This window comes from Macaca mulatta, chromosome 1, assembly GCF_049350105.2.
Source record: "Macaca mulatta isolate MMU2019108-1 chromosome 1, T2T-MMU8v2.0, whole genome shotgun sequence".
Lineage (NCBI taxonomy): Eukaryota > Metazoa > Chordata > Mammalia > Primates > Cercopithecidae > Macaca > Macaca mulatta.
In genome coordinates, this window is record NC_133406.1 from 121407413 (window position 1) to 121424820 (window position 17408).

The following is a 17408-nucleotide window of genomic DNA, read 5'->3' on the forward strand; positions in this document are numbered from 1 at the left end:
AAATACCTTTATCTATAGTGAAAATGGTATTCTGGTCTCCATGGCATTAGGCTCCTGTGCCTTCCACAGAATAGATTCTGAGCTTGGGTGAAATAAGAGGTGATATTCATTGGACTGTGTAAGACCCCAGTGGGAGCCCCAGTGAGTTCACGTTTCAGCCCTGTGGTGCCACCGTCATTAGAGCCTGTTGTAGTTCTCCCTGCTCCTTTAGGAAGTGTCAGGTGAGAAGCATGGGAAGGGCTCCACCCTTCAGACTTGACTTATGGAACTGCTACTTTCCATTACCAAGTAATTAAGCCTCTGATGAGAAGTCTTCACTGGGAGCATGCATGCATGTGTATGTGTGTGAATGTTGAGTGTGCGTGTGTGTAAGTAAACCTGTATATGTGTGTGTGTCTATGTGTGTTTGTATAAGTATTGTAAGTATTCATATATGTGTGAATATGTGTGTGAATGTGTGCATGTATAAGTATACCTGTATATGACTGTGTGTGTGTGTCTGTGTGTGTGTGAGAAAGAGAGAGAGAGAGAGAGGAGTGGGTGTATGTGTGTGTTCACATTGTGGGGAAGAATAGCAGATGGCCATTTCTTCTGGAGTGAAATCACTGACAGATTTTGCTTCCAGGCATTGTGTCTGCAATGGGAGGGAAATTGTTTTTTTTATTTTTTTCTAAGTTGTTTCTACTTCTAGATTTCTTAGAAATTGTGTGGCCTGAATCTGGCTTTGGGTGTGTGTGTGGGAGGGGGCAGTGTTCACCTGTTATCAGGCCTATAGCTCTCAGACACAATATCCAGGGTTGCCTCTGGAAGACTTCTCCTACTGGGGGAGACAGTAACACTTGACCATTTTCAGGAAAAAATAGCTTTTCTCAGCTTGAGTTTTGTTTGTTTGTTTTTGTTTTTTGTTTTGTTTTTTGTTTTTTTGATCTTGTGCTCTGTGTTCCTGGGCTCTCCCCTCTACTACAATATAAGCTCCTTGAAGACTGGGACTGTACCTATTCCAGGTTTCTGTTCTTATATTTTTGTTTTTCATGGTGCCAGGAATACAGAATAAAATAGTAATTTTTCAATTAGCTACAAAACAGTAAAAAGGTGTTGATGAGTGGCACAGAATATAAAAACCAGGAGCATTAGAGAGAGAAAGCCCTATCCCAACCAGGGGGAAATCAGGTAGAGCAGCAGTGAGGAGCTAGTTTTGAATACCACATAAGGAGGGAAGAAAGAGCAAATCTCTAAACAGGCTTAGCTTAAAAATTAATGACAATTTTGATGAAAGTCAGAGACTGACTGCTGCTGTAAGACATTGATTTAGCCTAACTGCAGATTAGACACACATACCCTTGAGGCCCTCTGATCTGGCTCTGGATAGCTGGGGCATGTCTGTGTATTTCTGGCTCCCTGGAGGAGGATACCTAGCAATTTTCAGTGCCTGCGAGCTTCAGAAAAGAAGTGGTTCCCAGAGACTGAGTTAAAGCAAAATGAAGTTTGGTTGAGAAAGGCCATGCAGTAGTGAACCAAGAGGTAAAATTATGTCTTTGAGGATGGCCACCCCAATGGGGAACCTGCACCAAGGAGAAGACAAAGATCCTGAAGCTGAAGAGGGGCAAGAGTCTTTGCGCTGGGTCTAATTTTCGAAAAGCACCCCTGGGAAGTGCATGTGCACGCATACCTGGAGAGTCCACCGTGCTCAGCTAGAGGGAGCATGACAACTGCCAAGACCCTGCACATGAAAGAGATAACCAAAGAAGTAGAAGGAAAGAGACTTTGCATCTTTCGTCCCACATCTGATGTGAAAGCTTTGTCCTTGATGGGGCGGCTGCCAAGATTTTACAGAAAGCACAAGTCAGCTTGGGAAATTTTATATAATTCTCAGGGACTTCCTTCAAAGCAAACACACACATAAAAATAAGATGATTAAGATTGTGGTCCGTCTGGTTAGTGAAAGGTTCTATGAACTTGTCTTAAACGTGCTATGGAGTGAAAGACTCTGGGATTTCCTCTGACAGAGCCTTCATCCTGTCTGTGACCTTGGGTTTTACCCTTACTCCTAGCCTCCATTGCATCTAGTACAGCTGCAGGCAGGACTGTCCCATCTGACACAGTTTCCTCCAGATATTTCCAGCTGGCATGATACCCCAAAGCCACTGCTGTTGGTCTCACAATAGGGCCCAAGTGGAATGGCCCTTCTCTAGCCCAGGGAATTGGTACAACTTCTTAGGAGGGTATGTTTTTCTCTTTGAAATCCACCATTGGAGGCCTGAGCCAGAACACTCAAATTCTATAACTTAGAACCTATCACAAAGGAGTCAGTGGCAGGCTCTGTATCACAAGGAAGTTTTTTTTTTTTTTTAAATGGGTAAGTAGTTTTAATGCATTGTCCCCCACTGAAGAAACAATAGGGCTTGCAGGATGAGGCGCAAGAAGACATCTGAGTCTGAGCTTATATTCTTAGAGTGTTTGCAGCCAGCAGTGCTGTTTGCTGGGAATGTGGCTGGTGGCAGTCCTTCTTGGTGCCTAGTGTCCTTTTACATAACATGTCAGAGGATGCTGATCTAAAAATGGAGCCACTCATTGCATTACGGGAATGGATATATTTGCTCACTGAAAAAGGATGTTTAATGAGGTTGATACTTAACCTGAGAGAAATAATTTCTCTCTAATGGTGGTGGAGAAAATATTTGGGAGCAAAGAACTTTCTCGTGACCACCTCTTCAGCAGCTGCTGTCCCATGGCCATGTTTATAAAGAACCACCTCTCTTGGGCACAAATAGGAGTCCCCTGTTGGAGGGCCAGCCCCTCCTCACAACATCCAATAATAGAAGGTGGAATGTAAGGTGAGGAATCAAAGTGCCTAATATTAACAGGAGGAAAAGAAGGGACAAGGAAAAGTCGGCTAGAAATTAATCCCAGGGCCAGTTTATTTTTGCTGAAATCTGAAACAACTTGTCTTTGGGGGTAGGAGGAGAAAGGGTATACAGAGGATCTCAGTTAAAATTTGCTGATAGAGTTCTCTATTATACCAAGTAACTCAAATCTTATCTATACCTTTATCAGTTAAGTTAAACATAAAAAAATACTGTATTTATAGGTCAAAAATGGCAAAATGCTAGCAATTTCATACAGTTTAACGTCATACATTTATTTTTAGCCATTCAAATAATAAGTATACAAACAATAGTAATAATTATTTCATAGAGTATCTGTGGTCCAAATTGTCCATTTTAATCTCCAAGTTGATGATGTCAATGCAACATTTCCCATTTTACTGATGGTAAGACTGAACACGATGAGGTATTAGCTTTCAGAATTTGTAAATCCAGCTAATGACAGCCTACAGATAATGATTTAACTCTCTTCTGCTAGGCATAGCTTGCTCATCAACAGAAATTGATCTTTGTCCACCTCTGGCTCCCTGTCACTCCTGAAGGCTCATATAGTGAGCTTAGAGTCAGTAAACTGACCACTTGTCTTTAATTCAACCAGCATGACATCTCAAGTGTCTACCTCACTTTCAATTTCTATATTTTCATTTGGTTTCCTTAAAGCCATTGGGTATATTTTTCCAGCCAATCTCTTTCTGCTCTTTCCTGGCAATCTTACCAGCCCCCACAAATTTTGCATACCCTTTTGTTATCCCTGGCATGGGTGCCTTCTTCCATTTAGCAGATCTAAGGAAGCAATACGTGCTGGACACTACATCAGGTTCTACCACATCTACAGTTCAAGATAGCTGGCCCTGTGCTGGATTCTGGCAGATGATCCAGCTGGACTCCTGCTTTTCATGCAGGCCATAGCTGTTTATCATATTCCTTGGCTTGTGGTCTTTTAGCCAGTACTTAACATTTTTTTCTGCCTTATTTGTTCTCCCTCCCTTGTCGTGAGCCTTTTCCACCATTGTCCTCCTGGCTGTGTGAACTTTCCAGAGAAAATTGGCAATCATTTTGTTATATGTGGCTTTTGCCCAGGGATGGTGTCATCGAACAGAGGGACGTCTTTTTAATGGCCAACATATTGGAGTCTGAAATCTCTGCAAGATAATGAGGCCTACAGGGACTTGAGGGACACGTTTTTGTTTCTTTGAGAAGACAATGAAAAATGGAATTAGGTACTGTATAGCTCCCTCCACATTTAATCCAGAGCCAGACGGCTGACAGAACTTTGGATTTCAGTGAAGTAAGAATATATTCTTCTATTATAGGTCACAATCTGAGCAGAATGGTTGGAATTCTTTCACTTGAGTTAGACCAATGGTCCTCAAACTTTCATTATGTTTTCTCTCTTGTTTTGATACATTTTGTCTTTAATCAGTCTGCATTTATTAAATCACAGTTAGGAGGAAGTATTATGACTATCTCCATTTTATAGATAGGCAGACTTAGAAATGAAGAGGTTATATAACTTGGCCAAGTTTGCATTAATAGTCAGCAGGGTTGCAGTTTGAAGCCAGGTAATCTAGCCCCAGAGCCTGTGCTCTTAACCGTGATGCTAATTTGTCCCTTATGTGATTTTAGCATTACTGAATTAAAGTTAGACAATTTCAGTCAAATGCAAAGAAACTTAATATTCTAGTTAACCAACTTTGTGTGATCACGGGTTATTACTACACTTCTTGAGTCAGTGAAAACTGTTTATGGACTGCCATTGCTACTGATTCATATGCCAAGGGAGCACAGGGTTTTCAAGTTGGGAATCACTTGGTAAGGAACAATTTTAACTCAACTCCAGGCATCTGTCCATCGGACACTTGTTCTCCCAAGCCATTGCAAGGCACGTTAATGACAGCTACTTCCTCATGTAGATATGCTTATGGTACTATTTAATGCCAAGTTTTGAATGATTGTTAGGTTTTTAGTCAATTTGCACACTTCTGCTGGGAGGTCTTTTAGAATATCCCTGGACAATAAAATTCCTGAGTAATCTGGATATTTTGATCTGAGTAATTCTATTTCAGATCCAGTGAAGGAGAAGGAAGTATGGAAGGTTTGGCCTTACCTCAACCAAGCAAGAAAATCTATGAATGTTGAGATGTGATAATTATATCTGAAGGAACAGTATATTCTAGTTATATGTCCTTTCAAATACTAGAAGGGAAAATAAAGGGGATCAGAGGCACAGCACCACCCATGGGGTAAAATCTAAGCACCTAACATGGAATAAATGTTCATGATGTCTACTGCCCCTCTCCCATTCTGTACCCTAGGCTCCAGTCACCTTGAACTATGTCCTGAAAACATACTTTCTCTTGCATACCTCCAAGTCTTTGCACATACTGTTAAGTCTACTAGAAAAACTTTTCCTGCCTCTTTTCTAGATGGAAAATGGCTGAGTACTCTTTAATAGTAAGCTTAAATAACTGACCTTTTTTGGAATCTTCCTTGAGTTTTTCAGGTGTATTAAGTGATTATTGCTCAATACTCCATGGCATCTTGGCATACGTGTCTTCAGTGTAACATTTACTGCATAGTTCAGAAACTAGTCATTTATATCTTGTTCCTTTTTTAAAAAAACAAGACAGTTGTAAAGAGTAGAGACCCTGTGTCTTTTCTGTCTTTACATTTCCTGAACTTAGCATATAAGTATTTTTTTCTGGTTGGATAACTGTTTTATTACTTCAAGACCTCTGTCTCAGTAGGCTTCCCTTAGTCTTTTTCTATCTTCCACTGAGAGACGACCAATGACCTTATCAACCCATAGCATATGTTCCCTTTGTTACCAGTGTCACCAGCAAATAGTATGGGGAAGAGTAAAAATTAAGGAAGTCAGAACTAAAGAGAAAATAAACAAAGGAAAAATTAAAAAGCAACTCCCTATCTCAAGACAAATGAAAAGCAGAAATATGTATTGGAGTGCTATCAAGTAGGGTCATGAAAGTTATTATAATTATTGTTGTACTTATCAAATATTTGTTGAACTTTGAAGGAATGATCCTGCCATCTTTTTTGAACTGAAAATGTTGGAAGGATTTTTTTTTCTGTAGTCTGACTATTTTTCCAAATAAATTGATTTCAAGACATCATCAATTTGCAAAAGAGGTCCTTGGCTTGCTTTCTTTTCTTCCTCTTTCCCCTTCTCTTCAGCACATTTTGTTGGCTTGGCCAGTGAGCAGCCTGAAAAGCCTAAAGAGAAGAGGTCTGGAAACCAGAGAGGTGATTATAGCCAAAGCACTGAACAAAGGTGGTTTTGATACGGCCTGTGTTGTCACTGGAGCTAACAGGGAAAAATGAGCAAGAGGGGGACACTTGCCAATTTGGAAATCTCAGAGATGACATCAGGTCTCTGGTGTTCAGCAGACCTGAGAGGCTCACCATGTGGAACACGTTAATGGCATACCATTACCTAAGACTGCTTTTTTCACCTGTTCGACAATGAATTCACTTTTAAAAACTTGGAGATAAAATTTTACAAAACTAGGGTAAAATGATGACAAATGGATAAACAATATGTAGCACAGGGTAAATTTTGACTAGACATCCAACTGACTGAAGATGTTAATAGGTGGTTGGCAAGAACTCTTATAAGAAAAGATGCGGGGTGAACTCTTATAAGAAAAGATGACCCTGCGAGGGAACTCAGACTCTGCTGAAGCTCAGAAGTTCTACGACTGGAATGGAAAAAATACAATGAAAATGCAAACCTCTCTGAGCCTGAAGTTAATAAAGGCACCATCACAATAAGCTATAGAAACAATTCTCAAATCTCTAATACTGGAGGATCTTTTCTGTCTTCAGAGACTTTATTTTACACCAAGTTGTGTTCCTAAGTTTTAGACTTAGAACGGTGAATGCTTGTTAAGGTGTAAGAATGACTCAGCAACAAAGCATTAATTCCTCTACTTATTAATTCAATGCATATCATTTGAGATCTTACCCTGTAACCAGCATTGTGCTAGAAAACTGGGCATAGAAGAACATGGGACTCAAGCCCTTGAGATGTGAACATACTAGTGGTGGAGAGAGGTGAATTGTTTAATCTTGGCATGGCACTACACCAAATATTGATTTATAGAACTAGTACCTTCTAATAATTAGATCTATCCAATGAAGCATAATAGGGTTGAGGACAAATAAAAGAGGTGGAATATGGTAAATGAATAGGATTAATTTTTCTAAAAAGCAATACACACTGAATACATAAATAAAATCAATAATATAAATCTATGAGACCAATATTATTCTCCGTAGGATAATATATATTATAGGATCATTTCTATTATAGAATAATTTATATATATATGCTATGTAGGATATATTTATGAGACATAGATCCACTGTGGATTAATAAAATGGTTAGGCATGTGTGGTCTTAGCCATTACTTTTTTGGGAGCCATAACCCTCCCCACACAATTCCACTACCAAATAGATCCTTGTTGTGACAGACCCCTGGATGGATTACATATGTGTCCATCTGTGGCATGTTGTACATTATGTTCTTTAGCTAAGGAAGGTCTTCCTGCTGAGGATGTGGCAGGTGGACTCCTTGTGGGAAATGCCTGTCCTCTTACTATTTACTTATTGGTAATGGAACCAGAGGGTGAAAGTTATATCAGATCTATCAAAAAACTGAAAATTTTCCTGGGGATATATATACCAACAGAGGTGGATAACCATTCAAGATGATATTATAAGAGGTATAGTAGATGACATCCAAGATTCTTCCCAGATTTAAAATCTGTGCTTTTACAACTCAGTTCTTTTAGTTGGATTTTAGATTTGAATTAATGAATAAATGGTCACTATTCTATATAGAGTTAACCGATTAAATAAAATAAAACTGTTAACACTTTTGTCACAGTCTTCTTGCCTATTATGAAAATGAAACTGCTGTGGTTTGAACACGTTTCCCCAAGTTTATATGTTCCAAACTTAATCTGCAGTACAACAGTGTTGAGAGCTGGGACCTGTAAGAGGTGATTAAGTTCTGAGAGCTGTGCCCCATGAATGGCTAATTAACATAGGAGTGTGTTCCTGATGAAAGAATGAGTTTGGACCCTTTCTCTTTTGCTCTTGCCCTCTCTTGACGTTCCATCTTTCACCACGTATGACTCAGCACAAAGGCCCCTACCAAGTGCCAGCACTATGCTCTTGGACTTCTCAGCCTCCAGAACTGTGAGCCAAATAAACTTTATTGTTTATAAATTACCTAGCATATGGTAGGTTATAGCAGCACAAAATGAACTAGGATAGAAAATGAAGTTCATTTTCTATTTACCCAACAAATAAAACATTGGCAATGTATCAGTATATTATTGCAATTTCATAGTCTTCTAGCACTTTATTATGAACTGAGAAGGGACTGTTCTTTGTCCTTGAGCTAATATTTTGTCCTCATCATCAGTACATGTTCCTGGGAAGAATGAACTAGGAGGTGGAACAATAAAGACCCTGCCATTTTCAGTGAGCCTCCTGTGCCATTAAAGGGAATCCTAAGATATTCTGGTGGGTGGCCAACATTCCAAAACAAAGCAGTAAGACCTAAGCCTGGCCTATCTATTTCTTCTATCCATCCAGGCTCAGTGTGGCTTTATCTGCCTATCCCCTTATTATTCTGAACTCCCTAATTGCCTGGGCTCTTTCTCTCCACAAATAGTTTCATGTACTGTATTCAACATTAACGTAGAGTGACTATGTGGAGATGTCTCCTATTCCTACTTCTAACAGATTAACAGCTAATAAACACCATGCAACACTCTCTTGTCTGAACCTCTTCTTAAAATAAAGAGTTTGGTTTGCCAACATTGGTGTATTTAAAGCCTCCAAGATTCCAGGGAAGACTTTAGAAAGTTAACTGTGCAAGTGAGGCCTGTTCAGAGAGGAAATTTTCCAACACAAAGAATCAATCAGCGTATCAACAGTTCATCTGAGAACAACCTCAGGGTTTCCTTTAGTTGTTGATAAGTAAAGGATATTTGTTCTCACCTAAAATAAAATGTCTTTATTCTTGTTATGTAAGGCTGAAGAGAACTCTGGAAATACATTACCAAGAAAGAAGCACAGGCAGCAGAAGTTTCATCTCAAAAGGGAAAGCTAATCCATTTCAGGAAGGGACGCCATACCACCCACCTTCCAGCGACTTTGCAATGAAAAGATTTATGCCATCTGCTCTTTGCCATTCTCCTCCCACCTTTCTCACAAGTCCCACACTTCTCCTCCCTCTATTTAGTTAAGTGAAGCAGTTTTTTTAAAAAGAAAAATCAGTAATTAGAAGCTGTGTTCAAAGCTTCAAACAAAGCCCCAGCTGATATTTTGTTTTGAGGGTATGGATATCAGCAAGAATATGTCTGAGATAACCTCAATAATCATGTGAAAATGATGTATATCAACACTTGCATATGTATTAGAGACATACTTAATTGAAGGGTAAAAAGACAGTATACACATGGTCCAATTTATGGAATTTCCAATATAAATGAACCAGGAGCCTTAAAGGAATGTACTTGTAAAATACTAGATACTTCCTGAACTCTGACAGTTTGTGATGATCAAAGACTAGATTGATTATTAGGTTACTAAAATGCAGATGAATGTTTAGAGAAATGTATTAGTCTTTTTGCCTGAGCCATAATTTCTGAGACCAAGCCCTTTCTTTATCTTCAGGTAGGTGTTTCTTACTACAGCAGAAACCCAACTCTATTTCATTGCTTACCTCTCCTTTTATTTCTGTTGCTCTACTCATCTCTGTTGATTTAAGAAGACATTAAAATCACAGCAGTTTGACAGTTCCATTCATTCTGTACATACCCCAGGTGAGGAGCTGACCCTCAGTCAGGCTGTGTCAGTGCACTGTGGTAATGATGACGACATTGTTCTGTGCTAGAGAAACAGTCAATGTTACTTTCTCCACAACTGTACTCATGATTTTAGTGGCCTTAACCTTTAACACTTACCATGCTTTTTTTTCCCCTGCAGACCAAGCCTCCTTTAAAGGAGGGTCAGAATAAAATTCCATCATAGTTGTAGATTTGCTTGCAAATTATCTGAATTGGGTTAATTTGTTATTCCCCCTGCAGTCCAGTATCATTGTACCTTGAGTTTTTTTCACCCTAATTTACCCTGATGGTGGTAGATCTTAGGACCTATGTTTCTATTACCTTTTTAACAGTCTACCTCTGGATCTTTGAAAAGTCATTGCATTTCTTGAGATTATTTATGACTTCCCTTGCTGGCTTTTCTCTCGTCAGAACTGGACTTGAAGCCATCATGGAGACTTATGCATTCTGGAGACCTCCTGTGCGCACACTCACCTTCGAAGACTTCACCACCATGCAGAAGCAGCAAGGTAAAGCCCTGGAGCAAGGCCTCTGCTTAGTGACAGGGCCAGGGACAGAGTGGGGAGCTCAACTGAATATAGCACATCTGGCCTCAGGCCAAGATATGGGTTATACCAATTCTCCTGGAATGAAGAGAACTCAGGAGCTCTGTAAATAACCAAAGCATCACCACTTGGGTAAACAAGCTGGGTCCAAAGGCAGCATTTCATCTGGCACTCAAAATGCTCTCACCCTTCCTGACAGTGCGGTTATATATTTATAATATCATCATTATATGATATATTATTATGATAATGATGATATTATTATTAATGTCGCTAAGCATTCACATATGCCTTGGTATTTGAAGAGATTTTCTTAATAACTTCATTTATTCCTCATGGTAGCCTTCTCAGTTTTCCTTAGAATAAGAAAAGTTTTGTGATGAGCAAAATCTTCACTCTGGACAATGGGAATAAATTGTATCAGGTCTCAAGGTGAGGAGTGGGCTGCTGCAAGCCTATCTGAACCTTGCAACTTGTGTTCTTTCCTTTTTTGCTTATATAAAACAACACCCCCCTCAGCTGGTGGACTAAATAGACGTCCCCCTCTACTGCTTTGAACTTTGTGCTTTTTATCCAATTTATAGTTTTTCTTTCCTTGCAGCTCAGGTTGGGAAACCTGTGGCCAGATGGGTCGTGACTTATTTCAGATTTTCTTAGTTTAGTCTGTAGCTTCCCCAGGCATAGCACCCATGTATTATATTACATTCCCTTTTCAGAGGAGCTTCTAACATTTTGCACACTGAATTAGGTTTGTAACCTAAATTGCTGAAATCTGTCGGGTTTTAAGATGAGCATAGTGATTAAAAACATAGACTCTGGAGTCAGACTAGGTCTAGGCTAGGCTCTTATCACTGGTCCTTTCTAGCTTTGTGACCTTGGTCAAGTCCCTCAACTTTTCTGACACCCAGTTTTATCTTCTGCATTATATGGAAAAGTAGAATCAAATAGAATTCTTGAATTAAATGAGATCGTCCATTTAAAATCATAGTAAGCATTTAATACTACTTGTTATCATTGTCTTCATCATCCTCATTATCTTCACCTTCAAGGCCCTTATGTCCCTGTATGTAGACACTTAAGCAAAGTTGTGTCAGGACCAGGGAATATTGCCTTTCTGATAATTAATTATTTAAAACATGATTAGACTGTTCATTTTCACAGGGATCTGGTGAAGTAAGTGATCCAGAATTTCCATCTCTTTTATGTATTCCTCCCTACAAACCTGTGATTAGAAGCAGAGTCAATAGTTGTTCAAGGTGTCATCACGGGTTTGAAGCCCTCATGGATGGCCATTAAGAGGCAGGGGCTTAAAGGGACTCAGGAAAATCTAGGCCCTTATCTTTGATGGTCACAAATTCTCTAAATTTGAAGCAATTTAATTCTATTCCTGCATTCCAGCTTTCTCACCTACAAAAGAGGGATAATTTTTGTGTGTGTGTGAGGAAATTTATATAAACATGCTGTGTAGACAAAAATGTGTCATTGATTTGATTTAGTTCTGAGATGGCTTCTTTGCTTATCTGCCCTTGCTTTACTCATTGCCTTTCCAAACTCTAGCTAAGCAGGAGTTTGTATCATGGAGGTTGGTCGGAGAAGGTTGGCAGTGATATTGCCGGTTTTAGAGGGCAGGCATTAATGGCAACAATTGTGGTCAATGCTGTATCCCCAAGATCTACCACAGGGCCTGGCACCCAGTACGTACCCAGTGAATATTGAATGGGATCACTTGGTGGCACTGTGACTCAGGTGTGCAGAGCCAATCTCAGCCTTCATCTTGGAGCACAATCACCTAATGTGTATATATACATGGATACGGAGTAATCATTGAGGGTGATCGTTGGGCAGGCACAGACACAGGAAGCCTGCATGGGTTACTTAGATGTGCAGCATAGTAGGTTTTTTGGTACTTATACTAAAAATTTGCCAGTATGAAAGGTTATTATTGACATTTTGAAAACAATGGTTTCGGATAAACTGAACTTTCAAAACACTTCAGTGACCTTCACTTTTATCGGAAGAGAAGAAAGAACTTGAATTATTGGATACATATGGTGATGGGATGGGGCTAGAGAAAAAGCCAGGACTCTATTAAATAGTTTAATTGGAATATATTTTTGAAATATCCATTGAAGTTGATCCAGATTCTCATTATTAAAAAATATGTGGCTTGGTTTCTTGACGTTAACAAAGGATGTAAACCCAACAACACCATCTGCTCTTCCCTTAAGAACTAAGAGTTTCAGTGACTCTGGACAGTATCACTCATAAAATGAAGAGAAGAGACACAACCGTGTGTGCTGAACTGCTTTGCATCTTAGAAGGAATAGAGAGGAATGAACTTCTAGTGGAAACTGCAGTGGTAGTCTATTTTTTACAGTAATTCCCTTTTAATGAGGTGAGTATTGGCAGTGTTTGCACCAAACCTAAGATTGGTGCCAAATATTAACTGACTTATCCAACTGTCCATATCACCTCATTGTTTCAAGCACATGAATATCTGTCATGTCACATAGCAGTCCTAGACAGTTTTGTGCTGCTACTGGTAAGGGTGGATCTGTCTTTCTGCATACATGAGGTTAAGGATGCTTTTTTCGTCCTGGCTTTGCTGCCATCTTTTATTTCTCTTGTCATTAAGACTCATCTGCTGATAAAACTTCGAGGAAAGCACTTGGTAAATTCTCCACAGTTTTGCAAAAATTCAAATCTTTTTATTTTTAAAATCACATTGAATAGAGTATTTTAAATAGTTGTTTTAGAGAGAAGAATGCATGAGATTAATTATCTTCTGCCTTTGACACAAAAAAGAAACTGAAGCATGATGCAGTCTAATACAGGGGTGTCCAATGTTTTGGCTTCCTTGCACCACATTGGAAGATGAAAAATCATCTTGGGCCACACATGAAATATACTAAAACTAATGATAGCTGAGGAGCTTAAAAAAACTACAAAAAATATCATAATGTTTTAAGAAAGTTTACAAATTTGTGTTGAGCTGCATTCAAAGCTATTCTTGGCTGCATGCAGCCCTTGGGCCATGGGTTGGACGAGTCTGGTCTAGTATCATATCGGTAGTTAAGCGGTGGCAGAACTAAGTTGAGAGTATCAACGCAGATCTCTTATTTGACAGGACAGTTTCCTTTCCACCAGATTACGTTATTTTTCTTTTTCTTTGTTACTACAGCTTTAATTTTCCACAAAGATTTTAGTTTGCTCTTCCTATTAATGGTTTTTATTGTTCAACAACTTGAGCATTAACTCTCAATAGGTCAATATTTTATTTTTTTATAAGTTAAGTATATGGTCTTCAGATGTCTTCAGTTAGACTCAAGGACGTTTATGTGTTTGGAGAGTCTAGAGAGGCTGGAGGTTCTGGAGATGAAGATTCTAACTCAGGAATGGCTTTTGCCTGAACACTGCTAGTGACAAGGGGAAAGGAACTAACCAGGCAAGTTATGCTTGGAGAAAGTGACTGAGGCAATATAAACATAGAAGGAAAAGGAAATAAAAGTCCAGGTCAGTTATAGCTAAGTGCAATGCTGTTGTTGTTCTGATGGATATCCTTGAATAAAATATGTGCCTCAACTTCCTCATGTATATAATGGAGCTATTTGAGTGGGCAAAACTGAGAGCTTTGTCAGCAGTGACTTCAAGCTGTTTAATAACTGTTGTTCTAAAAGGAATCATTCTGGACCAATGCCACCAGAACTGCCAACTTTCCATCTGTGGACATGAGGGGACCTGCCATTTACAAAAGCTCTCCATTCTCCAAGAGAGTTGGCAGACATCACTACAGAGCTCAGTACCATTGGGTGTTTCAGTGTTTGTCAGGCAGTTAAAGGGTCAGGATTATGAGTATCTCTGTTGGTGACTGAATTGCATCAGTTTGACTTGTATTAGTTGAGGTTGGTTAGTGAGAGAGATCACCTACTGATCAAGTCATACAAGTAAGATACTGGGAAAGAAGGACAATTAGGTGGACATGAGCCATTGAACTGTGACATCACTGTAATGATCAAAACATAGCCGATTTGCACAGATCTTAGTTATCGCTGAGGTGAGGGATAATGGCCATATGTACAGCTTACCAGTGAATAATCACATAGAATTTTTTTAAAGCACTCCCTTTTTAGCTATAGAAGAGCAATATCCTAATTCTGCACTATAATCATGAAGAGCTCCTGATAGGGGGTAGAGAGCATCTCAATTCAACCCATTAAAACAAACAGTAATTGATTTCATATTTTGTTTTGTCCCCAAAGTTCCTTATGCTCAGCATGTCCAAAACCGAGTCAGCATCTACCTCACAGCCTGGTGCCCTCTCCACGGGAAAGGAGAACACTCGATATCCCAGAATTTTCCCTCCCTGCCCTACCCCCATGCCCAACCATTACTAAGTTCTTAAATCTGTCCACATCTCTAACCTTCCTTGCTACCATACCACTCTGCACTGACGTCGCCTCTCACTGCATGACCGTAATGTCCTCCATAGTCTCTACATTTTCTTCCAAGCCATTCCTCATGTAGAAATGAGAGTCATTTTTTCAAAACACACATCTTTGTGCCTCAGCCTTCTATCTCCAGTCTGCTTAAAGCTGCTCAATGACCACAGTTTACTTGCACCTATGAAAGACATATTCCTTAACATTGTCTCTAGACCTTGCATGTTCTGGCTTTTGCTGCCTCACCTCTAAAATAGAGATAACAACAATGAGAATTAATGAATGTAAAGTGCTTAGGAAAGAGCCTAGGATTTACTGAGTGTTCAAAAATGTTCTCTATGATCATCCTTATTATTGCTATTATTACTACTCTAGTTTCAGCCTATATCACCTCCCCTCGTTCTCTCTGTTGTTTCAGCATCACTCATCTTACTTCCCTTTCTCAAACATGGTGTGCTCTTTCCTGCCATGTTGTTTTCTTTCCCTGGAAGTCTCCTTGCTACCCACTTGCCTTCTTAGTGCTATCTGTCTTTGAGATCACAGCTTAAATAGGATTTCCTTGGGGAAATTCCCTGCCATCTAGAGTAGGCCACGTCTCCTTAAGGTGAACTCTTGTTTATTTGTGTCATTCTTTCATTAATGTCTCTCATCCACATTTTTCTCACTATTTTTTCCCCACATGATTAAATCCCTGGGTCCAGACGCTCCCAGTTGGTTGAGTGTATATTCAGTACTCAAATAGTTATTGAATAAGTGAATAAACTCTGCTAGGTTTTATATCATAGGGACTAATGTCAATGTGTTTGGCAAAAATTAACCAGAGACAACTTTGGGATAAAATTTGAAGGGCATGATGATTAGAAAAGAAAAAAGAAGAAAATAAATGAAGAAATTACTCTAAATTCTTTTCTTTTCTTTTTTTTTTGAGACGAGAGTTTTGCCCTGTCACCCAGGCTGGAGTGCAGTGGTACCATCTCGGCTCACTGCAACCTCTGCCTCCTGGGTTCAAGCGATTCTCCTGCCTTAGCCTCCCGAGTAACTGGGACTACAGGTGCACACACCACCATGCCTGGCTAATTTTTGTATTTTTTGTAGAGATGGGGTTTCACCATGCTGGCCATGCTGGTCTCAAACCCCTGACCTGAAATGATTTGCTCACTTTGGCCTCCCAAAGTGCTGGGATTACAGGCATGAGTCACCACACCTGGCCCCCAAAATTCTTAAGTGAAAATAACAAGATAGTAAGTTGGGAAAAATTATTTATGGTCTCAGGAATCCGTGTGTCAGTATGTATAATATGGGGAGTGAGTAAAATGACCTTGAAGCTTTAGTACTAAGAAGTAAGAGTCACTTGTTCACTCATGCAGTCAATTAACATTAGTGTTTCTCATGCTGTTGTGGGTAATGTTAAGACTTCTCGGGATAGAAATAATGACAAGAATAGTTAATTAAGGTGATATACTTTGAAAGAAAGAAAGCCAATACAAGAAAAAATATGAGTATTACTGTTAGGGAAGACTACAAACTTCACTTAATTCTAGGCATCCTAATGTTATTCCCACAAGATCACACCATTGTTTTTCCTGCTTTTATTTATATATCCTTCCTTTTATGTCTTACCTAACTGCATTTCACAAACCTATCAGAGAATGGTCACTTTGATGTCTTTAGACACTCCTCTTTTATCTTCTCACCATTTGTGGGGTTGTAATTGTTTTTTGAAATTACCTTTTTGTTTAGATTTGTGCATTTCTTTCTACTGAACTTTTAGAAAAATTAAAAAAACCCAGCAGCTGTTGTTTTTCTATTCTGTACATTATATTCCTTATTTGTCATGAACACTAATATGAAAAAATCATCTTGAAAAGTTGCCAGCATTTTCACTTCATTTTTTAGCCTGTTCTTATTGGTCAGAATGAGGCCAGCAGCCATTTAAGAGATTATGTATATTTTTAAAGTAAAGGCACTATCTTATTAGATATTTTTTACAGAGCTAGATGTCTATTTCCATAGCTGAAATACCGTGTTTCTACTCATAGGTGATTTATCATGTCTTAGGAAGGAATCATCCATAGCTTCCATTTGACAAAGTGGTTCACAGTCTAGTCCTACCGTTGTCATTTTTATTTCTGTCTCTTCCAACTTTATCTTAATATTCCTACCCCTTCAGTTTCATAGTGGAATTACCTATAGAATTAGGGAGGTATATCAATGAGGATTCTCACTGTTGTAAATAATATAAAACCCAAATGGCAAAGCAAAAAAGAAACTCATTGGGTCATGAAACTGAAATGACTCAAATAGCCAGTTTTAGGCAAAGCTTAATGTAGGCACCCATAAAAGATCATCAACTCCATTTCTCAACTTTGCTATCATCCTGACTTTGTTCTCAGGTTCCCCATGGTATGAACATGCTTACCAGAACCCCTGGACCTACATATTTTGAGGTTTAAATCTGATGAGAAAAGGCATGTACCTTTCTCCTAAGATTTCTACCAAAATCTCATTGAGTCTAATTGCCTTTAATCAAGTCATCTCAATTTTAATTACTATGGTAGGGGGGAAAATGATGCTTTGATTGTCCAGGCCTGAGTCACGTGCCTTCCCTGAAGGTAGGGGTGAAGCAGTGAGAGTGGGAGAAAGTGTGCAGTGGTGGG

At 39.1% G+C, this 17408-nt stretch overlaps 1 protein-coding gene across 2 annotated transcripts in view; it reads left to right on the forward strand.

The window, feature by feature from the left end:
- TBX15 (T-box transcription factor 15) overlaps positions 1-17408 on the forward strand; it is a 106683-nt gene that overhangs the window by 80514 nt on the left and 8761 nt on the right. For both annotated transcript variants that reach the window (XM_001113452.5, XM_015149141.3), the window contains exon 7: positions 10179-10276. In XM_001113452.5, coding sequence (XP_001113452.1) covers positions 10179-10276 — 98 coding nt within the window. The remainder of the gene's footprint in view (positions 1-10178; positions 10277-17408) is intronic.